The following is a 25840-nucleotide window of genomic DNA, read 5'->3' as shown; positions in this document are numbered from 1 at the left end:
GAGAATCGAACCTGGGACCCTGGAGCTGTAAGCAACTGTGCTAACCAATATGTGCTGCCCAAAACGCTATTGAAATGCAAAGCTTTTAAAAACAAGTTTTTACTCCCCTTGGTTCTTGACTCAATCCGTGAGGTCCCCTTTCAAAACAAAGGGAAGGGAACTTGCAGGTAATGGTGTTTCCATGAATCTGCTGCCCTTGTCCTTCTAGGCGGTACAAGCTCTGAGTTTGGAAGCTGCTGTCAAAAGAGCATTGGTGAGTTGTCTTGTAGGTGGTACACATTACTGCCACTGTGCAACAGTGGTGGAAGGAGTGACTGTTTAAGATGGTGGATGGGGTGCCACTCAAGTGGGCTGTTTTGTCCTGCATTGTACGAAGCTTCTTAAGTGTTGTTAGAGCTGCACTCATCCAGGCAAGTGAAGAGTATTCCATCACACTCCTGACTTGAGCCTAGAAGTTGCTTGTCAGTCATTGGGAAGGCAAGAGGTGAGTTACTCGCCACAGACCACCCAGCCTCTGAGCTGTTCTTTTAGCCACAATATTTGTATGGCTAGTCCAGTTCAGTTTCTGGTCAATGGGGACCTCCAGGATACTTATAGTGAGGGATTTAGCAATGGTTGTGCCTTTGAATAGCAAGGGACAATGGTTAAATTCTCTCTTGTTGGAGATGGTCATTGCCTGGCACTTGTGTGGGGCAAATGTTACTTGCCACTTATCAGTCCATTGCCTGACTATTGCTCAGACCGAGCTGCATTTGAACATGGACTTCTTCATTATCTGAGGAATTACAGATTGTGCAATCATCAGCAAACATTCCCACTTCTGACGTCATGTTGGAGGGATGGTCATTGTGGGAGCAGCTGGAGATGGTTGATCCTTGGGCCTTTACCTGAGGAACTCCTGCAGTGATAGGGACCCCACTCTATGAAGGATGTTTAAAGCTCCATTCATGTTACACTTATTGCTTAATAACCTAAGGCAATCTCCTGGTTATCATAGAATCACAGAATTTACAGTGCAGAAGGAGGCCATTCAGCCCATCAAGTCTGCACCAGCCCCTGGCATGAGCTGCCTACTTAAGCCCATGCCTCCACCCCATCCCCACAACCCTGTAACCCTACCTAACCTTTTGGACACTAAGGGGCAATTTAGCATAGCCAATCCACCTGCACATTTTTGGACTGTGGCAGGCAACCGGGGAGAAAGTGCAAACTCCACACAGACAGCCACCTGAGGCCGTAATTGAACCCAGGGGCTGTGAAGCAGTAGTGCTAGCCACTGTGCTGCCCATGGATTTATAATGGTGGTCAGAACTAGCCAGGTGGATTGTTGTTCGATTAATTTGTAATACGAACTGAACATGCTGCAGTCATTGAGTCGATGATTTTCTGTACATTCTTTGCTTCATCAATGCATCAAAAAACACTGCTTTGAAGGCAAGCAGTCTCCTGTATCCCACTGGCCGGACATTTAGAGAGACAAGATACCAATGGTAATCTTCACATTGCTACAGATGGGGTGAATAGGACTAAATGAGAACTCTGAATCACTTAAAATTAATTTTCACATTTCTGGTAGTGCCACCTGAATTCTGCACAGTTTAAACCACACACTTGCATTTTAATGAGACCAGCATTATAGGGAGATCACCTGTGTACATAGTAAAATGGAAAAGGGGCAGCACGGTGGTGCAGGGGTTAACACAGTTCCATCACAGTGCCGAGGACCCGTGTTCGATCCCGGCCCCGTGTTCGATCCCGGGGTCACTGTCCATGTGGAATTTGCACAATCTCCCTGTGTCTGCATGGGTGTCACCCCTTAATTCAAATATGTACAGGGTAGGTGGATTGGCCACGCTAAATTGCCGCTTAATTGGAAAAGAAAAGAATTGGCTACTTTAAATTTATTTTTAAAAAATAATAAAAGGCCACCTCCTCAAAATCCATAAAATGGGTGATGATTAAAAAATAAAATTTTCCACATGTCCGTTTCTAGCTTTTTGTGTTCAGTCTTTCCAAACAGACACAATTTAATAAATAACTGAATGCCGACTAGATTTTTACTTTGTGTTACAGTCAATATTAGGATGCATCATCATCTTCTATGCATTAGGTGGAAATTTTGAGAATGATCCAGAAATAAGGATCTCATTAAAGACAAACAGGATAGTGTTGATTTACATCGGGAAACCTTCCAGTCACATTGTTAATTCCACCAGTTGAGTTAGTCACTGAGATAAATCTCATTATAGTATTTTGACTCCAACAAAAGCCTGAAGGTGGTTTGATTATTGGAGTGTGACTGAGTTTTTAGACCTGTGTAAATTAAGCTCTTTGCTGGTTTTGCAGCATTGCATTACACAACACAAAGCAGGACATTGCAATGCTTCAGAATGACATATTTAAACGCTTCCAATCAATAGCCTTGCCTCGATCTTCAGTTTCTTCTTAATTCCCGGCACACAAGACATCAGCTTATTGTGAGTCTAGTCACTACCAGCAAATGTGAATGCTTAGGTCATCAATGTTTTCATTTAATGACTTTCAATGAGGTGTCTTAAAAGAGCTTTTGATTGTCACACTTCTGAAGACCTGACAGAACCAAGAGAGCCTGCAATAGTGAAAATTGAACAGGAAGTGGCGACGCCTTAGCCAAATCCCAGCTGACTAACCCTTTTCTGAGCTCACTTGATCTCGCAATGTTTCACTTGTTTTAAAACAATCTGTGTCAACTTGTTATAATGCTGGAAACTGAAATGAAAGCTTTGAATGGTGATGGTAGCACAGGAGTTTACATACCGCTAAACCTCGTTCTTTTTCTTCCCTACTGGTCTCATTATCCTGACCTTTCAGGTTCTGAATTTTACCAACTCCCCCTCCACCCTGTTAACCTTGAAGCCAGCTTGTGCTAGTTGTTCAGACATATGTTACCATAGCAACATCTGCTTGGCATCACGTGTAGACCTCAAATTTGCTCAGTGTCAAAGAGAGCAATAGCCATGAGAAGTCTTCTGCCACGGTTGGTAAAGCGAATGTTTATAACTTACATATTTGAAGATGTTAGTAAATTAATCTTGTAAAAAAAAATTCCTTATTTTTCATCACATGAATCCTTGCAGCCAGGTAAATAAAATGGTCAACTTCAAAGATACCTTCACGAAATAAAAATAATCATCAATGCTCCCTGAGTGGAATGGAAGTTTGGCTATCGCTCGAGAGTGGGTCTTATTGTGGCCTCAAGTTCAGTCATGTCATGAGCGGACTGACCAGTAAGTACAATTAACGTCACCAATACTTTTGTAAACTATAAAGTTGTGCCATTGCCCAAAATAATGATGTCATGCTCAGTATGTTAACTATTGCAACATGCCCAAAATGTGTGCAATGCATTATCAAACTGCAAACAGCCGCTGGTAGCAACTGAAGCCGGCGCGGAAGTTTCAAAGTAGTATTACTATCTTCTGTTGTGTCGGATAAATCTGGTGTCAGTCTACTTGGACTTCATAAAGCAACCCACCAAAGTATTTATTGATTTCAAATATATTTCAAGAATGAACATGGCTCTCGTGAAAGAGAGGATGCTTGTAATAAAGAAAACACTTTCACTTCTTGTACTCCACTTCACCATTAAGTACTCCAAGTTAGCTAGAGAATATGATTAATGCAAGCCAAAGCTCTTTCTATATTGTCTCAATAGAATCCCAGCAGGGTAGTAGGGGCAGCAGGGTAGCATGGTGGTTAGCATAAATGCTTCACAGCTCCAGGGTCCCAGGTTCGATTCCCGGCTGGGTCACTGTCTGTGTGGAGTCTGCACGTCCTCCCCCTGTGTGCGTGGGTTTCCTCCGGGTGCTCCGGTTTCCTCCCACAGTCCAAAGATGTGCGGGTTAGGTGGATTGGCCCTGCTAAATTGCCCGTAGTGTCCTAATTAAAGTAAGGTTAAGGGGGGGGGTTGTTGGGTAACGGGTATTGGGTGGATACGTGGGTTTGAGTAGGGTGATCATGGCTCGGCACAACATTGAGGGCCGAAGGGCCTGTTCTGTGCTGTACTGTTCTATGTTCTATGTTCTAAAGCTGACATTCCAATAAGCACACTCCATTGTGCGATAAGTGAGAAGATTTAAGGGGAATTTTCCCCACTTTGGCAACACTGGGAAGAACTTTACATATCGGCTGTGTACTGTACTCACCTTCCAGTAATAACCTGCAGTTTCCCTGTAGGCTCCCCCACTCAGTGCGGTTCGATATCACGAATAGTGTACCCAAATGTAAAGCTCAAATTTAAAAATAATTAGTTCCATATTAACCTCCAACACACATCCTACCTGGGCTGTAAACAATTTGTATCAAACGCACATTTTAGAAGAGGATTTCAGACCAACTTAGGGTTCATAAAAAAAGAAAATGCTGGATAAACTCAGCAGGTCTTCCCCTCCCCACATGGCCACTGTTCATTGTTGTTCAATTTTGCTCCCACTGAGCACTGACATTTGTTCTGCTATTAACACATTCTGCTATCCTGCCTTTGCCACTGTTTGCACTCTTCAGTCCCTAATTGCACCATTAACAGCCACTTTGTCTCATATGATGATATTTTTGTTCATCTCTCCTTCGCTCCAATCTATCTCTGATTTTCCATTCTGCTGCAACACTTGACCTCCCTCTTTCCCAATATATAACTCACTAAATTCCTATCCCTCTTCAGTTCTGTGGAAGGGTTATTGGACTTGAGATGTTAATTCTGCTTCTCTCACCACAGGTGCTGCAAGACCTGCTCAATGCATTTTCTGTTTTTATTTCAGATTTCCAGCGCCTGCAGTATTTTGCTTCATTTGAGTATTCAATAATTTGGTTTCTCAGTTTATTAAATGCAATTGGAATCTTGCCTGTTGCTCTGTTATAAACCTGGAGAGTTTCCTGAAATGATAGATTTAGTTTTTGATTCAATGAGTGAAGCAAGAAAACGCAAAAGAAACCCTCACTGCAGAACATCACAAATCTATACTGGAGTTGGAGCCTGCTTTCTCTTTTGAACTCAGAGGAACTGGAGAGGAAGCAGCTCATTTCTAATGTGAATTAGAAAATGACAAGTTGAATGTAGCCAGGTATCGGAGAGGCTGACTTCGAGATTTTAATCATGTTTCTCTGGCTAGAAATAGTTCAGGTGAGATGGTGGTTAAGATGGGGCTGGCTAAGGGTGGCATGGTGGCGCAGTGGTTAGCAAAGCTGCCTCACGGCACCGAGGACCCAGGTTGGATCCCAGCCCCGGGTCACTGTCCGTGTGGAGTTTGCACATTCTCCCCCGTGTCTGTGTAGGTCTCGCCCCACAACCCCAAAAGATGTGCAGGGTAGGTGAATTGGCCAGGCTAAATTGCCCCTTCATTGGAAAAAAAGAATTGGGTACACTAAAGTTTTAAAAAAAGATACGGCAAGCCAACACAGTGTGGATTCTCAATTGTATTTTGAAATAGGAGAATAAATATTAATGAGGCAATTATGAATAGGCATCTTTTTTCAGGGGTGCATTACATCCATAATACATTCAGAAGGACCCTAACAATTTTGCATCTTTCAGTTATATTTCTTATTCAGCCAAATTTCAGGTTTTTTAAAAAAGGTAAACATCTGATTTGCACCTATGCCATGTAAGGGCAAATTTATGAAGCCTCTCCCAGTTTCACTTAACCTTAACATTTGTGTATTTCTTTTCCAAAAGAGCTGATTTTTAAAATGCTCTAATCAATACCGAAGGAGCACTGTGAATCCAGTTTGCCTGAGCCAGATTCAGATCATAGAGTTCGGGACATAAATATCTATGCATTTTCCAGACCATTCGCCTGGGAGAGATGCACTTCAGCTTTAGGACATGTGTCCTTTTTTCCGATGGCGGATTGCCAAGTCCTCTCCGTAAACAATGCAAACACTCCTCTATTCTGATCAACCAATAAAATAGAGTAGAATATTCAAGTTTAGGGTTTGAAGAGAGGAGATTGTCAGCGAGGTCGAGGACCATACAAAGTCCTAAAGAAACATTCCTCAATCAATTGATTCAACAATTATATCAGGCCTGCAGCTAGATTTGTTAACTCATAGGATCCCGACTGTTCATTTCTTTCCGTAGCCCGAAAACATTTGGTAACCCAAAATCAAGAATCTTTTTGCTTCCTTTGACATAGTACATGGCAACGCATCACGTTTTAAGCTTGCTTATTCAAATAAAAATTAAAGTAATTATTTTGTGCAACAAGAATGCTTTCTACGCAATCAAAACATTGAAAATGTAATTGCCTGACTAGTATTTTGATAGCCTGAGGTTGCAAACTATTGTGAGTTTTAATCCATGATAAATCTATATTTTGGTCATTTATGGAACTGAGAAACTATATTGACTCCATGATAAAAAAAACACAAGTGATGCAAGTTTTAACACAGACCAGAATCATTTTTTGAGGCACGTTACTCAAACCTATGTATTGGTTCAAGCTGTGATACAGATGGACTTAAATTTCACACATCACCGACAACATTTGGTTCCACTTCTCTCCCTAGTGCAGAACAGTGTTCTCTTGTGCCTTCCCCTTATTTACATCTATGGCTGCACAATAATAATCCTGTATCCTTCTTGCACAACATCTGAAAGTCACCCAATGTTTGGATTTGCTTTCTATCCAAGCAACAAGCTTAAGACAAGCTACCTCCAAGATACTTGTGTCCATTTTGCAGAGTACAATGTGTTTTTTCCTGTAAGGAAAGAGACTGAACTACTGACATTACATTATGTTCAGAACACTGAAGGATCCACAGAATCTCTCTGCACTGGAAGTCATGGTGTTGCTGGAGGTTTAGGAGATGGACAGGACACTTGGCTGTCGAAGCTGGCAGCACGGCCTTGCCACTGAAAAGAAAAAGATAAACCTTTGTGTCACTTCCTTATTGAACAAGTTTGTATTCACATAATGAGTTTAACACAGAAAAAAATCTCAAGGAAGGCATATGGAAAATGAAGGCTGAGCCAATGGCGAGAGAAAGAGAGGTTCTTTACAGCATTCCCAAAGATTTCAAAGGAGGAGAGGAATGTGGGAATGTTTAGAGAGGCCACGACAGAGAGTGAAGCCCAGAGGAGAAGAATGAGGCCAAAATTAGATTAATTGCTATTTGGGAAGCCAGACGCAGGACTGGACGAGAGTCGTGAGGTGGTGGGCCCGACACCTTAAGGACAAGAACAAGAATTTTAATTTTGAGGCGTTGGAGGCCCTTTATCCCAATAAAGATGAGGTGATGGGAAAGCAGGACCTGCTACATGATAGGCAAGGGGCAGCAATGTCGAGATAAAGCCTGAGCCTGTGGAAATTGGGACTGGTGGCTGGCAAGGACAGCAATGTGAATTAGTCTCTATGATAATGGTACATTTGTGAGTTGCAGCAGTGGGTGGGCTGAGGAAGGGAATATTGAGGAATTGGAAGTAGGTAGTCTTTGTGATGGAGATGGGTCAAAAATGCAGATCAGGGTTGAGCAGGATTCTGAGGTTGCAAACAATCTACTACGGTCAGGGACGGAGTCAATCCTGAAGGACCATAATTTGTGGAGGGAGCTGAAGATTATTGCTTCAGTCTTCCAAATGTTTTACTGAAGGAATTCATAGCTGGTCCAAGGAGAAACAGTTCAACAACTCAAAAATTGTGTCAAGTGCTCAAAGACCAAACAACACATTTTCCCGACAGTGATGAGCAAATATCAGCAAAGATTTACACTCTCCCTATTTGTCCAATTTAGCATATATCTACATTACATGAATAACACTCTCGCACCAGGAACCACAATCAAGTTGTCAATGAAAGAATATGACCTCCTTTAAATCTCTCATGGTGGCTGGCTGGGAATGAGGGTTTTTACTACATCCTGTTTTTGGGGCAGAGGATAAAAATATGATGCTCCACCAGGTGAGAGCCAAATTTTATGTTTCAGCCGCTGTACAAAGATTTATGTCACTTAGCCACCTCTTGGAGTGGACTGTTTCGTTAAACAGCTTAAAGTTACAAATTTGCATTTAATAAGGGGGCTTATTTGCATAATGCCACTGCAGGTGCAACATTTCTTTGTAAAGGAGCAATGTCACCAAATTTAAGATGGATTTTCTAATTCATTGGGTTCATGCCAGAGGTGTGGAGTGGGACTTCCGGTCACTGGCATGATCTTGCTCTGCCTCTGCTGAACTTTGCTGAGCCAGACTCAGAAAGCAGGTCCCCAGAACCACTTTGGTGGACCGGACAATCCAGCAACACTGCAGCATTTAAATAGCTGGAGCAGCTCAAAAGGAACAGGTCAAAAATGCTAAAATGGGGAGCAAGTTCTTCAGGTAGTTAAACAAAACAATAGTCTCCCTAAGTTATTCAACAGTGTATAGAAATTCTCTGAGAACATATTCAAAACAGAGGGAAGGAGACCAGTGAAAAAAACAAGGGTCCAGGCACATTGGAATGAGGATGTCTAGGCTGTCAGTGTAACCTACACAAACCCCCGTGTGATAACTCAGTGCCAGAAGATGTTCAATGACTCCACTGGGGCAGCCAAGGTACAGGAAGACAGTCGAACAAAGCATTATCATCGACATGTCTCTCATTTCCCGCCCTCTTCCCCTCACAGTACGGAACAGCACCCACAACTTACCAGTAACGTGCAGGAGGTACCACTATACCCTTCACAACCGCTTCCTTCCCCCGCAAGTGCGGCTTCACCCACAGCCTAAGACAAAGGGGAAGCATTAAAAGCCTCAGGATATGTCGTTCCTCATTTCCTGTACCTGTCATCACCCCCCTTCCCCCCTCACCTCGCCATTTCTGACATCTGACATATTCCATATGATAGAGGGGCTTTCACACTATCCATTTTAAGTTGAAGATGAAAATGACCCAGGATCAATCTCAAAGAACAGCAACAAGTCTGTCCCTCAACCTTTGACTATTCACCCCAATAAGGGGAGGAATTCTGAGCACTGTCAGACAGGCAAAGGGGAGGAGTGCGAGATGGGGAGATGTGAGGGTGGTGGCAGATGTGGGCTGGTTATCCAATTCATCATCTCAATACTATTCAGCTCTCACAGGACACATATAATCTGTCCTAAATAAACCCTTTGGATGGAGCCTGTGGATGAATGGGGGCATTCCATATCTGAATCTGGAGGTGCAGGGTTCAAACCCTGCTCCAGACAGTCTGACAACCAGAGTTTGGACTTTGAATTCAGAGTTGACATATTCAAGTCCAATGGGTGTGGCTGGACCTTCTTGTTACGTTGGACTATTGAGGGGTGTAAAAATGGTTGCAAGCACAAAAGCTGCGTTTGCATCACGGTTTATCAGATTGTTAATCAGCCTGAGAATCCCCCCGTGTGTCACACTAGGGACACAGCAGGAAGATAGGAAAACACCAACAACTAAACAATTTTAACCTCTTGTGATGTAATGCAAGAGGAATGGCCAGTTGGATCCCACTGCTGGCCACTGGCAAGCAAGTGCATATGAGATAATCTAAGATTAATCTCTTAATATGTAAATGGGTAAATAGTGGCATATGGATTTGAGTGTTGGCAGGTGGGAGACTATCCACTTTGGGACTACAAAGCATGAGTCAGATTATTTTCTGAATGGTGAAAAACTAGAAGCACTGGAGGCTCAAAGAGACTTTGGGATTTACTTACATAGATTGCTGAAATGTGATGGGCAGGCATTAAAAATAATCAAGAAGGCTAATGAATGACTAGCCCTTATATCTGGTAGATTCTAATTCAAGGGGGAAGCAATCAGCTATACAAAGCCTGAGGGAGATCAGATCTGGAGTACTAGAGCACCACAACTTAGGAAAGTTATTTTAGTCTTGGAGGGAATGCAGCACAGTTTTACCGAAATTATACTTGGATTCCAAATGTCAAATTACGAGGTGAGGCTATACACTTTAAGGTGGCATTGCCAGGAATTAGGATGGCTGAGATGAAATTTTTTAGAAGTTTTCACAGTATTATGAGGAACAGGCAGATTAGATAAGGTGGCACTATTTCTGCTGGTTGGGAGTTTGAACATTAGAGCCAGACGCTTGGAGCGATGAAATTTGAAAACACTGCCACATACAAAGGCCGGGATTTTCCAACCGCCCCCGACCGCAGGTTTTCTGGCAGCAGAGGCAGCCCGTGATTGGCTGCCGGTGGGATCTTCCGTTCCTGCCAGAATCAATGGCCATTTGCGTTATTTACCAGGGAACCCACCATAGGGGAATCGCTTTCGGCGGGACCGGAAGATCCTATTGGTTGGAAGGATGGGAAAATCCCGGCCAAAGGTTATTAGAGCTCTCTTTTTAAACAGCAATTGACGCTAGATCAATCGCAAACTTTAAACCTGAGATGAAAAGCCTTTTTTATCCAAACATATTATGGGGTATGGGGCAAAGGTGGTCATATGGAATTTGATTAGAGACTAGCCGGGATCTTACTGGATGGCAGCGAAGGTTTGAAGAGCTATGTGCCTTTTCCCTCGTTCCTACATTCTTACGACAGAGCTGGTAATCCGAGGCAGCAATGGCTATTGTGTCCAGTTTTGGAAAATGGAACCGGAACGGGACATTCAAGTTTGGCAGGGTTCAGACAGGAGCCAGGGGCTGGTGTGACAGAACTGAGTGATGAGAAGAAGCAGGAGGAACCGGTGTCTTGCAGGCTGGAAAGGAATCGACTGAAAGGGACCGTATAAAGGTATTTGAGAAATTAAAAGGTACAAAGGACATAGATGTAACTTATTTAACCGAACACTGAGAGGCAGAATCAAATCCAAGGAAGTTGTGCATCTTGGATCCGTTGGCCACATTGTCTTCTGCAGTTATTTTGATGTTGTTGGTTAATCAGCATTATTGAACTGAAAAGACAATCACTACACTCAATAGTGAACAGAAGGTCTGAATTGTTTAGTAGTTAATTGGAAGGATTTGTTCCAATTTATTAAGTTTATCAGTTGGAAGATCAGATAAGAATGTTTTACTTATCAAGTTCAATCATGTGTATTCTTTAAATTATTCTCAGACTAGTAAGAGTCAAGGTAGATTCTGTATTCATATTTTTGGGCTACTCATTAAGGAAAAATCCATTATTTTTTATTTTATTTTATTTATATACCCAATTAATCTTTTTTAAAGTTTCATGCGCTGGGTATGATCGCCTGATTCGGTTACGCAATGAGGCCATTAAATTTCGGGAGAGGTATCTTGCAAGATTTGCGATGTTTGGAATGTTGGGCATGATCCAGATTTGTGTTATTTAGTGAGCAGCTGTCAATTGTCCCGAGGCCCAGGAATCAACTTTCATGCCTGGGAGATCTTGCCATGGCGCCGTTTGGCACAAACGTGGACCAGGCATAATGTCACCTGGTGGGGTCCTCCAGGCCATAGGAGGCCCCGAGATGTTTGGGCTATGGGCAGGGTGCTACCCTGGCACTCCCACTGGCACCCGGGCATATTGGCACTGCCACCTGGATACAGCCAAGGTGTATGAGTGGCACTGCCAGGCAGGCAGGGGCACCACCAGGGTGCAAGGCTGGCAGTGCCACGATGCCCTGTTGCCAGGTTCCCCATGCCAGGGACTGGGCGCAGGGGTCCCCAGCCCTTATGAGGTGGGGCTTGAGGATCCCCTGGCAGGTACGTTGGGGCATTGGGAGGGGGGTCCTGTGGGGATGGCACATTGAGCTCATCACTACAGGAAATGAAGATAAATGTGGCCTCGGCCTGGGAGACCGTCACGAGTGCTGTTCTATCTGGTCTCCATTTGTGGGAATGGTGCTCACCCGAGGTCTCTGAGGTGATGATTATGAATCCCAAAGCCCCAGCTATCTGGGGAAGCTGCATATTAGAGTCAGGCTTACTGGCTCTAATATGCAGATTTGCCAAAAGGTGATCCCGCCCATTGTGGGTGGGATTCACATCGCAACGTCTCACGAGATCCCGTTGGATCTCGGTAGCGGTGGCAAGCTGGGTAGATCCCGGAAGCGGTGTCTCCCGGCTTTCGACGGCATGCTGCAATGCAGCGAGCTGATTTTCAGGCGCAGTGCGGCCATTGGATCGTGCCCTATAAATGAGCTCATGTTTCGGAGCAGAACAATGCTGTCTAGCCTTTCACAGTTCACATCAGTAATAACTCTTACTGAGGAACATTGGTAAAGGCTCCGAAGGTGAAAATAAAATAGGAGAGAATATGAGAAAAAAAAATCAAGTAACGGTCGGATGATACCGATCTGTAAAGAGGAAGAGGTAAGGAGCTCCATAGTTTTGATGTTTCGGGAATTAAAGAATGACAGCCTGAATTGATGGACTTCCTCAATTTTAACATAATGGCGACCTGTGTGTAGGACTGGTGCCCTGGAAATGCAAGGGGGCTGAATGTATAGTGCTGACAACAGCAATATCATTAGAAGTGTGATGGAGTGAGAGATTGGATGCTAAATGATCAAAAGAATACCCATTGGCCAGTGGGTTTCTGTTGTACCCTGACCGGAGGTGAAGACAACCCATGCAAAGAGCCTCCGAGACGATCCTGACACAGACACACCGTCCTGACGTGGAGCCTCATCATTGTTTCTTCACTATTGATGGGTCAAAACTTGGATGTCCTTTTTGAGCAGCACTGTGGGTGTACCTACACCACATGGTACAAAAAGGCAGCTACTACCGCCTCCTCAAGGGCAATTTATGGGCATTGGAAAGCTGGCCAGACCAGCAGCATCCATATCCTGTGAAAGAATGAAAAAAGTATGGAAGCTGCATGGAAGACACGGAAAGGATCCAGGCTTCACAGAAGGTTGGAGCTGCTGGGAAAACTGACAGGGGTAATTTTCACCTTCAACACCTGAGTGCCAGTCTGGGAGAGTGAGCGCAGTGCCCAGTGTGCACCGTGTTGCATTTTCAACTGGCAGGTTCCTATTCAACTGGTAAAGATAAGCAATACACCTATTACACTCAATGTGTACTACACCACTTTGTAACCCCACAGAACTCAGCCCCTCTGGATACAACTCTCATTAAGACACACATGATTTAAGTATATAACCTCAAATTTAACAAAGATTTTTCATTTCAGCTGCATTATTTCAGGAATCAATATTTACAACCTGTTTGTATTAAATTATAAGACTGTATAGAAAGTATATAACTCTGGTCACATACTATCATCGACATGCATGTTTTGTACATTCATTACAAAGCAGTCTGAAGTTCTCTTACCTCCACCAAGGGGTGCCAATGTGCAATTGGCTTGCGTGGGTATGCCAACATTTCATTCCAGTGATCCCTCCCTAGGCCTTCAGCATTGATGCCCACGCGACACACTCCAATGATCTCATTATGTCCAACACTAACCATCATGGAGGGAAGGAAATTCTCATTAACAAAAATTCCTTTGTGCAACCTCAATTATTCACAGTAGCAGAAATGGATCAAACCTGAGCAATGCCAGGAAAGAACCAGCTAATCTCCTGAAATGGCTTAGTATCTAACTGGCTGCCCAAAGTAAACCTGGGCTGTAGAAATCATGGCTCCAGCCCCAGTCTGCATTGAGTTCACAGATCTCAAGAGGATAAAGAGTAAGGGTCTTACAATTGGCCTCAGTGCCCCTGAGCTTGCAAGGCGTAAAGTCAGCCAGAATTTCTATTTCTGGTTACTTCCCAGTAAATGGAGCTGGAAAGTGAGTGTATGGACAAAAGATCGACCGTAAATGTTAATATGCACAATCTGTCTTCACTGTTAAAGAATACCATTTGGCTGATGCACCGCAGAGGAGTCAATACACATACAGCTGCAATCAACCTGACTGCATACTTCCAAATGTAGAAGAGGAAAATTTGTGGGGCAGAAATACAAAGAATTGAATTGATCTCTATGGCAATGTGAATAGGTGTGCAATCCGTATGCAATGCATGCACCATTAATTTCGAACAAAGAGTGAATAAGGGAAGAACTGATTTCCAGGGCTATGATCATTAAAATACACGTTTCGCCAATGACTTTTACAGCTGCAAATTGCTTGCTACCAGTAGGCAGCATCTCATGGGAACTAACACTGCCTCTTTTATAACCTGCCTTTTGGTTGGGTGCATCCCATGTTTAATATTCCTTTTACTTACACAAAGGAATTTTATAATTGCTTAAAAAGGAAAAGCAAAAATACAGGGTTATGGGAAAGAGTGGGAGGGTGGGGTTGTTTGATTGCATAGCTCTGTCAAAGAGTTCTCACAGCCAAGGTGGGTTAATAGGTCCACTCCTGCAATTTAATATTCTATGAACATTAACCACTATCATATTAATTGCCGATCAGAGAACATGTCAGAAATGGGAGGGGAGGAAGGTGATTGGGAGAGTGAAGTGATTGGAGGGAGGTGGAGCTACTGGGATAGTGGAGGCCGGCAACTGGAAGAGAGGGGGATGCAATAGGGAGAGGCAATTGAGAGAAAGAAGATGTGATCAGAGAGGGAGGTGATTGGGAGGGTGATCAGGAGAGGGGGAGATCCGGGGAGAAATGGGGAGAGCACGGGAAAGAATTCAGGCAAGAGTAGAGTGATCAGTAAAGGGGAGCAATCGAAAGAGTGTAGGATGTTTGGGGGTTGATCAGGATGGAGAGGAAATTGGAATAGAGGGGACAATCAGAAGAGAGAGTGGATTAGAGCAGGAGAGAGTGGGGCGATCAGATGAGAGGGGATTGGTCAAAAGAAGGCCAGCAATAATCTTTGACACTGCGGTGGAGAGAGAATGTGCAACGGAATTTGCCTCAGCCACTTAATATATAGGGTATGAAGTTGCACACAATTAAAAAAAAATTAATGTATGAAATGTGGGTGTCGCTGGCTAGGTCAGCATTTATTGCCCATCCATAATTGCCGTGAAGAATATGGTGGTGGTGAGCTGCCTTCTTGAACCGCTGCTGTCCATATGGTGTAAGTACACCCTCTGTGCTATTAGAAAGGTGGCGTCTGGATTTTCACCCAGCAACAGTGAAGGAACTGAGATAAACTTCCAAGGCAGGATGGTGAGTGACTTGGAGGGGAATGTCCAGGTGGTGGGGCTCCCAAGTATCTGCCCCTCTTGTCCTTCTAGATGGTAATGGGTTTGGAAGGTGCTGCCTAAGGTGCCTTGGAGAGTTCCTGCAGTGCATCTTGTAGATGGTACACACGGCTGCCACTGTGCGTTGGAGGTGAAGGGATCGAATGTTTGGAGTAGGGGTAGCAAACAAGTGGGCTGCTTTGTCCTGGCAACACTGGCAATGCCCAGTATTGGCTCTTAAAATAGGATTAACAATGCTTGTGTTGATTTTTGCTTTGACTGAAATGGATTCCCGAAATAATAATTCACTTTATTTATCATCCACATCTCAGTGTCTCACTCATGCCACACATTGCAGAATAAGAGATTAGAGCAGGAATCTTTCAATCTGGAATCAGATGCATTTCCCATGATAATGCATTGGTCTGAATTGGAATCTCATGTCTTGTCAGTCAGTCAGTACAATAAGGATTCTGGTACTCACCGGTCATAGTCCATGACTGAGATCAGTAAGCTGACCTGGTCCATGTTTTCTGGAGGAATGTCAAAGATAATTGCCTCATTGTATGAAGGATTTAGTGTGTTTTTCTTTATGGTTGTTTTCTTCTTTTTTAGCCGTCGTCCTTCGCATAGCAAAGACACCTTAACATATGGATCTGGAAAAGAAAGCAGAGGCTTTATATAACATGTATGTATTGTCAATGGATAGCCTGGACTTTGGAAGCATCCCAAATAGGAGGCAGCAATATTGTTGATCCTTCCCACAACTCAGTGAAGCACAAAAATGACTCAGTGTCATTCACCTTCATTTCACCGTTATGAAGAATCCAAATATCATTCTCAGGGTTTGATTTGGCTCCGATTATAGCATAATGGTAATGCTTTGATAAGCAGGGAGAGTGTGTAAACTCCACACAGACATTGAACCATGGCCGGGATCGAACCCAGGACCTCAGCGCCGTGAGGCAGCAGTGTGTTGAAGCTCAACTGATATGTGAGTCATCTCAGGCAATCTCTCTTTAAGTAAAGAGCTTCAAAGCGCAATCAGCTTTGCGCAGCAGCAATGGGAGGGAGGCCACATTTGGAGTGAGGCCACAGACAGTTTTAAACTTGGGAATTTGAAGCAGAGTGGGAATGAGGTGCTCTTTGTTTTTTCTCCTTGCTTTGTAACTTTTAAACCTTCAGAGCATGGTCTTGCCCTGCTGCAGCTGAGGCTACAAGGGAGAGAGCTGATTGGTAAGTAGTGAGAAAAGTCGATAGGTCTTTACAACTTTATTCAATTATAGTTTGAAAATAAATGTTGTCATTTATAATCTGTAAGGGCTCTAATTGGTAGTAACGTGGACAAGTAAAGAGGGGCCATAGAGAATTGGATTTAATCTAATATCAAGCGTCTTCCAAAGCTTGAAGTTAAAAGGCCAAGTCATGACAGGAGAACATAAAGTATAGGTTTGCTTCTCTTAATCCATGTGGGAGCCCGGGAAAACTCCCACTGCATTGTGCAAAAAGTGTCTCCAGCTACAGCTCCTGGAAGCCTGGGTTGTAGAGCTGGAGCCGTGGCTGGGGACACCGTGGAACATCTGTGAGGCGGTTAGTGTCATGGATAGCATGTATAGAGAGGTGGTCACATCACAGGCTCAGATCCCACAGATAGGAAGGGACTGGGTAACCGCCAGGCAGAGCAAAATAGCTAGGCAGGCAGTGCAGGAATCTCCTGTGGCTATTCTCCTGCAAAACAGATACACCATTTTGGATACTGTTGAGGGAAATGACCTCTCAGGGGAAAGCAGTAACAGCCAAATTCGTTGCACCAGGGTTGGTTCTGCTGCAGAGGGGAGGGGTACAAAGTGTGGGAATGCAATATGTATAGGGAATTTGTTGTAATCATAGATATCATAGAATTTACAGTGCAGAAGGAGGCCATTCGGCCCATCGAGTCTGTGCCGGCTCTTGGAAAGAGCACCCTACCCAAGCCCACACCACTCTATCCCCATAGCCCAGTAACCCCACTCAACCAACACTAAGGGCAATTTTGGACATGAAGGGCAATTTAGCATTGCCAATCCACCTAACCTGCATGTCTTTGGACTGTGGGAGGAAACCGGACCACCCGGAGGAAACCCACGTACACACGGGGAGAATGTGCAGACTCCGTACAGACAGTGACCCAGCCGGAAATCGAACCTGGGACCTTGGAGCTGTGAAGAAATTGTGCTAAACACTGTGCTAACGTGCTGTCCAAAGGGTAAGGGTAATAGATAGACGGTTCTGTGTCTGTAAATGAGACCCAAGGATGGTATGTTGCTGCCCTGGTGCTAGGGTCAAGGATGTCTCGGAGGTAGTTTCTCCCCCCCCCCCCCCCCCCACCCCTCGCTCCCCCCACCCCAAGAGAGTGGTGCACATTGGTACCAACAACAAAAGTTTAAAAAATGGGATGAGGTCCTGAAAGCAGAGTATAGGTTGTGAAGAAAGCTGAGAAGTCAAACCTTAAAGGTTGCAAATTCAGTGGTTAGCACAGTTCCTTCACAGCTCCAGGGTCCCAGGTTCGATTCCGGCTTGGGTCACTGTCTATGCGGAGTCTGCACATTCTCCCCGTGTGTGCGTGGGTTTCCTGCTGGTGCTCCGCTTTCCTCCCACAGTCCAAAGATGTGCAGGTCAGGTGGATTGGCCATTCTAAATTGCATCTTAGTGTTCAAAAGAGGTTAGGTGAGATTACTGGGTTATGGGGTTGGAGTGGATGTGTGGGGCTTAGGGATGGTGCTCTTTCCAAGTGCTGGTGCAGACTTGATGAGACGAATGGCCTCCTTCTACACTATAAATTCTATGTAAATCTCAGGATTACTACCAGTGCCACGTGCTAGTCAGACCATAAGACCATAAGATTTAGGAGCAGAATTAGGCCACTTGGCCCATAGCGTCTGCTCCGCCATTCAATCATGGCTGATATTTTCTCATCCCCATTCTCTTGCCTTCTCCCCATAACCCCTGATTCCCTTATTAATCAAGAAAAATCAGAGGCTAACAGCTTAAAACTAGCTTGCAGTATTTAAATCCAGCTTTTTCTTAATTTCATACTCTCTTCTAATTCTCAAGCTACAGATAGTGCGAGCGTGCCCCTCGCAACATCCATACTCTCATGACTCTGCCCTTTCAGGTACCCAGACCTCAGGCAAGGGGCAATGCTGAGGAGGAGGGGCCTTTATGAATAACCTCAACTAGTATGGGAATTGAACCCCCGCTGTTGCCCTTGTCCCTGCATTACAAACCTGCTGTCCAGCCAACTGAGCTAAACTAGCCCCTGCAGAGAAGAAGTAAGGCAAGTTCTTTTACACAGAGGGTGGTGGGAGCAGACACAATAGTAACTTTTAAGGGGCGTCTTGACAAATACATGAATAGGATGGGAACAGAGGGATATGGTCCTTGGAAAGGTCTGAGGTTTTAGTGCAGACGGGCTGCATGGTCAGTGCAGGCTTGGAGGGCTGAAGGGTTTGTTTCTGTGCTGTAATTTTCTTTCTTCTTTGACTGACATAGTGGCTACTCTTCAGCAGCACAAACCTGAGAGTGAATACTGCAAAACTGTTTTATTACTGCTAAACATCTGCCATTTCTCTGCCCAACTCTCCAATCTACCTATATTCTGCTGTATTCTCTGACAGTCCCCTTCACTATCTGCAACTCCACCTATTTTTGTGTCATCTGCAAACTTGCGAATCAGACCATCTATATTTTCCTCCAGATTATATTACAAACAATAGTGGTCCCAGCACTGATCCCTGTGGAACACCACTAGTTACAGATCTCCATTCTGAAAAACTCCCTTTCACTGTTACTCTCGCCTGTTGCCAAGCCAGTTCTTTACCCATCTAGCCAGCACACCCCAAATCCCATGCAACTTTACCTTTAGTACCAGTCTGCCATGAGGGACCTTGTCAAACACCTTACTAACGTCCATGTCGACGACATCCGCAGCCTTTCCTCATCAATTAGTTTTGTCACCTCCTCAAAACACTCTATCAAGTTGGTAAGACATGGGCCGGGATTCTTCAATCCCACGGCCAAGTTCTGACGCCAGTGTGAAAAGCGGCGCAAGCCACTCCGGCGTCAACGGGCCTCAAGTGGCAGGTATCCACCCCTTCCTAGGGGGCTAGTACGGCGCCAGAGTGGTATCTGCAGCTCCAGGGCCCGAAGGCCGGCGCGCCACGGCCCGGCGCAAGTTCGCGCATGCGCGTGGGTTCCCGACTCCGCGCCGGCCCCCGACTAAACCCGCCATACGTAACCCATACCGGCGCGACTCGGCAAAACTCATCGAGGCCCGGAGAATAGCCGGGGGGCGCTTTCAACGGCCGCTCGACCGGTGCGGCGGCGATCTTGTGGCCGCTGAGAATCAGCGCTAGAGAATCAGCGAGCCGGCATCGGGATGGCGTGGCGTGAATTACGTGCCCCCCCGCCGATTCTCGACCCGGCGCGGGGTCGGAGAATCCCGGCCATGATCTTCCCGCACTAAACCATGTTGCCTATCACTAAGAAATCCTTTCGCTTCCAAATGCGAATAATCCTGTCCATCAGTATCTTCTCCAACAGCTTTCCTACCATGACATCAGGCTCAGCAGTCTATATTACCTGGGTTATCCCTGCTTCCCTTCTTAAACAAAGGGACGACATTGGCTATTCTCCAATCCTCTGGAACTTCGCCCACGGTCAAAGATAATGCAAAGATATCTTTAAGGCCCCAGCTATTTCTCCCCTTGCCTCCCTTATAATTTGGGATATATCCCATTCGGCCCAGGTGACTTTTCTACCTTCATGCATTTTAAGATATCCAACGGAACCTTCATTATGTTGACATACCGAGAATACACACACCCATCACTCACCTCAAAATCCATTCATGTCCCTCTCCTTGCTGAATACCGAGTCAAAGTACTCATTAAGGATCTCACCCACTTCCTCTGACTCCACGTATAACTTCCCTTCTTTGTCCTTGAGTGCAGCTGCTTTTTCCCTTGCTACCCTCTTGCTCTTTATATATATATATATAAAAGGCCTTGGGATTTTCCTTGACGCTGCTTGCCAATGACATTTCATTGCCTCTTTTAGTCCTCCTAACTCCCCGTTTGAGTTTGTTCCTACTTTCCCTATATTCTTAAAGAGCTTCGGCTGTTTTTAGTTGCCTAGACCTTGGGCGGGATTCTCCATTAGCTGATGCCAAATTCACGGCGGATGTCAATTTGACGCCAAATCGCAATTCTCCGTCACCTCAACAGCGGCGTCAATGTGGTCTGGAACGCATATACGGTCAACACTGTTTGCATGACACTAGCGGGCCTGACCCAATATCCTCCGGGGTTACTGTGATGCTCCGCCTCCGATGGGCCGAGTTCCCGAAGGCGCGGTTCACTTGTGTTTTTTTAAATCGTGAAACCTGAGAGAGAGGGGGTACGGAAAGTGTCCAACACTGACATAGTTTTCCGACAGTTGTGCCGCTGGCCGGGGGGGCTTCTGCCAGGACTGGCAGAGTAGAAGGGGGTGGCCATGAGGTGGACTGTGGGGTCAGGGTGGACAGGCACGGAACACCATTGCCATAGCTGGCAAAGCAGCTGTGCACTCCTCTAACAGCCCACTGTGGACTTTGGGCCACGGGTTGTATAGGTGTCCCTCCCCAGGCCACCCCCTAGGTGCCTCTGGCCCCAGCCGACCCATCAGCTGTCTGCGCGCACTCCAGCACAACTAGTGTCAGTTTGTTGGCTGGGATGGTGAGCATGGGGAGTGAAGTGTATGTGTGCGGCTGTAGCTTGTCAGCATCCTGAGTGTCAGTCACGGACCCGGCAAATCCCGCACTGTTTTTCATTGGAATTGATTGTGTTCCACGTGGCGCCGGTGCTAGCCGCTCCACAGTTACTGAATCAATCCGGGTTCGGTGCCGGTTTTGCTCTCGTGAAAATCCACAAATTCTGTCCTGGAGGATCTGTGGCGTTTTACGTGGAACAAAATTGGCACCACCCCCTCATTGATGCAGCAACCGGTGAGGGGTTAGCAGCTGTGCCAAGTAAAACCCCGGCCTCCTCGAAATAAACGGCCGGAAAATGGCCGGGTCCGTGACCACGCATGCACACGGCACACGACCTGCTGCGGTCGCGCCGTAAAACATGGATAATGCTTCCCGGCCACCACCTCGCCACCCTCAGGCTACCAGCACGGCTCCTGCCTGACTGGCGGCGCTAGACACAGTCCGCAACCACCACGCCGGGTTCCCGCATGGCTGAGATCAGAAGTGAACTGCGCCGCCATGAACTTGGCCCATCGGGAGCGGAGCATCGATGGAGGGCCTTCAGGTGACTCGCTGAGGCCATCCCGACGGCGTGCGGTGTGTGCTGCAATGATGTCGTTTAGGAGGGGGCGCAGCATACTAAACCCGCGTCAAACAGGCGCTGCCCCGATTTCGGCATCAAAAGGGGTTCTCCGCCCGATCGCCAACTATGAGACTGAAGTTGGGGATCGGAGAATCCCGCCCTTAGTCTCAGAAACGGAGAAACCCGCCAATAATTTGGCGCGAAACGGCCACCGATCCTCCTTTTGGCTGTGGGCGAGCATGCCGGCAGCATAGAGCACCGGTTCTAGCTGCCAATAGGGCCAGAGAATTGCCGGGTCTGTTCAGCAGCCGCGCCATGCAACATGGTGCCAGCTGTGCGCGGACCCAGCCTGCAAAATAGTGCCCTCCCCTTTGGCCATCTCGCAAGCCCAAGGCCACCCCCAACAGTACCCCAGGCCATGACAAAGTCTCCCCTGCCCACGGATTGCCCCTCCCCTGCCCATGGATCGGCCCTCCCCTGCCTGTGGATCGGCCCTCCCCTGCCTGCGGTGGCGACTGAGCCACCACGCTGAGTTCCCGACGGGTGAGACCATGAGAGACCCACAGCACGGAAACTCGGCTGGTCGGGGGTGGAGCATTGGGGGGTGGTCCTCAGGCAACGTCCTGAGGCCATTGATACGGCGTGCGGCGTACCCCTCAGGCACGCCACTTTGGAGGGGCGGAGGCATCACGAAAGCAGCGCCCCCCCCCCCCGATTTGGTCGGAAACGGGTATTCATCAGCTGATCGGCAAACGCGATTTTGGAATCGGTGACCGGAGAATCCCGCCCATGGAATTATGATCACCATTCCCAAAATGTTCCCCTACTGAAACTTTGGTTACCTGGCCAGGCTCATTCCCTCATACTCGGTTCAGTAAGGCCCCCTCACTGGTTGGACTATCAACATATTGTTTCAAAAAACCCTCATGGACATACTTAACTGGCTCTTCATCCGAACCTCTGGCACTAAGGGAGTCCTGGTCAATATGGGGGAAATTAGAATCACCCATCACAACAACCCTGCAATTTTCATATCTTTCCAGAATCTGACTTCATATCTGTTCCTCCCCAACATATATGTAGTCAGCTGGTTATTGGGAGGCCTATAGTCCAATCCCAAAATTGTGATTACACCCTTCCTATTCGTGGGTTCTACCCACAGTGCCTCACTGCAGGATCCCTCCAAGATATCCACCCTCATCACAGCTGTGATCTGTTCCCTAATCAGCAATGCAACTCCCCCACCCTTTCTGCTACCCCCTCTGTCTCATCTAAAACATCAATATTCCGGGACGTTAAGCTGCCAGTCCTGTCTCTCCTTTAACCGAGTCTTCATTATAGCAACAGTATCATAGTTCCCCACATTAATCCAAGCTCTAAGTTCATACATCTTACCTGCTGTACTTGTTGCGTTGAAGGAAACACACTCCAGACCCACAGAGATCAGCGACTTCCCTCTGCCTGCTCTCCCTCTTTGCTGTATTGATCTTAGTCTCAAGCTCTTCCACAGTCTCTACAATTGCTGGCCTGCTGCTCCAGTTCCCACTCCCCTGCCAAGCTAGTTTAAACCCTCCCAAACCTCACTAGCAAACCTCCCGGCCAGGATATCAAAGCCTCTCCAGTTTAGGTGCAACCCGTCCTGCTTGTATCAGTCCCAGGGTGGGGGTGGGGGGGGGTGTGGGGGGGTGTGGGGGGGGTGTGTGGGGGGTGTGGGGGTGGGGGTGTGGGGTGGGGGGGGTTGGGGGGGGGGTTCCAGGCAGGGGTCTCTCTTATGGGGGGGAGGTCTCTGGTGGGGTACTCTCTAATTAGGTGGTCTCTTTAATTAGGGGTCTCTGGTGGGGTATATTTAATTAGGGGGTCTCTGGGAAGGAACTGGATCATATCATCCTCATACTTGCGGGGGGGTGACAATTCTTTGGGGGGGGGCTGAATTGTGTTGTGGGTGGGGCAGGGACCGCCGGACCTTGCTATTGGGCTGCCATTTTGAGCGGGCAGCCCGTTAGCGGAATTCCCGAGGGAATCTCTTGCAATCCTCATCATGCATAAATGTGCGTGGCAAAGGATTGAGACTCACTTCCTGAATTGCGCACCCAGCGTGAGCACAAGCCAGGTGCGATTCAGCTCCAGCGGGAGAACAGAGGACTGGATTCTCCATTATTGGGACTATGTCCTCACGCTGGCGTCAAACCCGTGGAGTTTTACTCCTGAAAATCCTGGAAAAAAGATACACGAATTCATAGCCCTGCACCCGGCCAGCAAGGACCTGGAGTCAATCTCGCAGCTTTTGCTGCAGATACGGGCCACAACACTTCCGGGTCAGAGGCCACGCATGTGCATGGCGGCGGCCTCCAGCGGCCGCGCCGTGCTCCATTGCGGACACTGACCGCGGAGCCAGACCCACAAAGAGACCCCCTGATCGACAGCATGCTTGACCCTCAAACCCCGCACAAGCACTCCCCGACCGCCTATAAGGACCCCTTGGCCTCTGATCGGCCCAGCTCCGAACAGGGCGGCCGCACGTTAGCACTGCTTTATGTATGCAGTACCACTGCTCACCTGAGTGAGGGTTTTCATAAATAATGAACGAGAGTGAGAGAGCAGATGTTACATCAGCCAAACGGTGCATAATGTACATTAGGAAAGGCTACTTAGAGAATTTGTACATACGGTAAATATTTGTGAATCCATTGGGAATCACTGCTTAAGGAAGGAGAGAGGATTTTGCCATTATAGCTCAGATTTCCTGTGAAGACAGGATTGTAATAAGCTCGCTGACCCTCCTACGTAGGTTTGGTAAATCAACATTAATCGGATTGCTTGTGGTTAATAAATATTCAACAACTTGAGCGAAGGTGCTGCTTTCAAAAGATCACAATCTAGTGGTATTGTGGAGTAAATTGTAATAATATTATTTGTTGTCACAAGTAGGCTTACATTAACACTGTAATGAAGTTAATATGAAAATCTCCTAGTCGCCACACTCCGGCGACTGTTCGGGTACACCGAGGGAGAATTCAGAATGTCCAATTCACAGAACAGCACGTTTTTTGGTACTTGTGGGAGGAAACTGGAGTACCCAGAGGAAACCCATGCAGACACGGGGAGAACGGGCAGACTCCGCACAGACAGTGACCCAAGATGGGAATCAAACCTGGGACCCTGGTGCTATGAAGCCATAGTGCTAACCACTATTTGAACTGATTTTTAATTATTAAATGGACCGGCATTTTCTGGAACACCCCAAACCCCCTTCCCCCCCTCTCCCCCGTGGCGGGTTTTCCAGTGGGGAGGTGGCTCGCCATTGCTCGGAAGCGAGATTTTCCGGGCCTGCTAAAGTTAATGGCCATTTATGTTGCTTGCCACCAACACAGCCAGCAAACCCACAACGCGCAGTGGGGGAGGGGGGGGGGGGGAGTCACCTTTAGTGGGACTGGAAAATCCCATTGGTTGTGAGGGATGGAAAATCCTGGTGATGTGATTATTCAGCAAGTGCTATCCAATTGTAAAACCATATCCAACATTAGTAATCAATCAGCCCATGCTTGAAAGCTCACAACATAATGTCCAACATTTGGTTTTATTCTGTGATTAGATAGCACTTGCTCAGCAATCACGAGTGTGCTCAGAATTAGATGAACAGCCAATTGAAGATTATGACTCAGATTTGCAAAGCTTACACTTGCTAGAAGTTACATGTAACCATATGCAGGGATCTGTCGTTTGAAAACAAAAGGAATATGTCCAGGCATTGCATCTTTTATGAAGTAAACAAAAGCATTGGGGACACCAGTTCCCTAATGGGTTCTCCATGGCAACACTTCAACCAATCCGGGTCAACTCGTGAAACAATCAGCTCCCCTTTCTCTCGCAGTGTAAATTGTTGATCAGGGTCAACTCGTGAAACAATCAGCTCCCCTTTCTCTCGCAGTGTAAATTGTTGATCAGGGTCAACTCATGAAACAATCAGCTCCCCTTTCTCACGCAGTGTAAATTGTTGTTCCCTTTGAAATTTGGCATTCTTGTACCTGTCCTGATGAGTGCAAGATGAAAACCTTCAAACAGCATGTCTCTTTTTTCAGCAATACCGAAGTTCTGTACTAACAAGAGACTATCGATATTTAATGAATGAAACAAATTCTGTTTCAGTACAATTTACTTGATTTGTTTTCTCTTGCTGTACCTAGTGCTGCGCAGGTAGATTTTCATCTGTTTCCAAACTGTTTTTTTTCCTCGAAAAGGTCTCTAGTCTGCTGCCAGGGGACTATAGCTTGAAACCCACTCCGCCTCAAGCATGGCTGACCAGGCGATTTCCGCCCTCTTACCACCTGCCATTGGCATGTTTGAAGGATTTAGCAGGTTGAGACACAACCTGCTATGAACGTACCTTCCTCTGCATCAAGTCCTGGAGTGGAACTCAAACACAGAGCTTCTGAGTC

General features: G+C 46.4%; 1 protein-coding gene across 2 annotated transcripts in view; it reads right to left on the bottom strand.

The window, feature by feature from the left end:
* Positions 1-5300: 5300 nt before the first annotated feature.
* LOC119978640 (synaptotagmin-6-like) overlaps positions 5301-25840 on the bottom strand; it is a 454793-nt gene continuing 434253 nt past the window's right edge. The window contains exons 5-8 of one of the 2 annotated variants that reach the window (XM_038820429.1): positions 15539-15710; positions 13243-13372; positions 8662-8736; positions 5301-6889 (exon numbers count right to left, since the gene is read on the bottom strand). In XM_038820429.1, coding sequence (XP_038676357.1) covers positions 6818-6889; positions 8662-8736; positions 13243-13372; positions 15539-15710 — 449 coding nt within the window. In that variant the 3' untranslated portion in view covers positions 5301-6817. The remainder of the gene's footprint in view (positions 6890-8661; positions 8737-13242; positions 13373-15538; positions 15711-25840) is intronic. The other variant, XM_038820430.1, reaches the window with a different exon arrangement.

Source organism: Scyliorhinus canicula, chromosome 15 (assembly GCF_902713615.1).
Source record: "Scyliorhinus canicula chromosome 15, sScyCan1.1, whole genome shotgun sequence".
NCBI lineage: Eukaryota > Metazoa > Chordata > Chondrichthyes > Carcharhiniformes > Scyliorhinidae > Scyliorhinus > Scyliorhinus canicula.
Note: the sequence above shows the minus strand (reverse complement) of the source record. Positions and strands in the feature narration are given on the sequence as shown.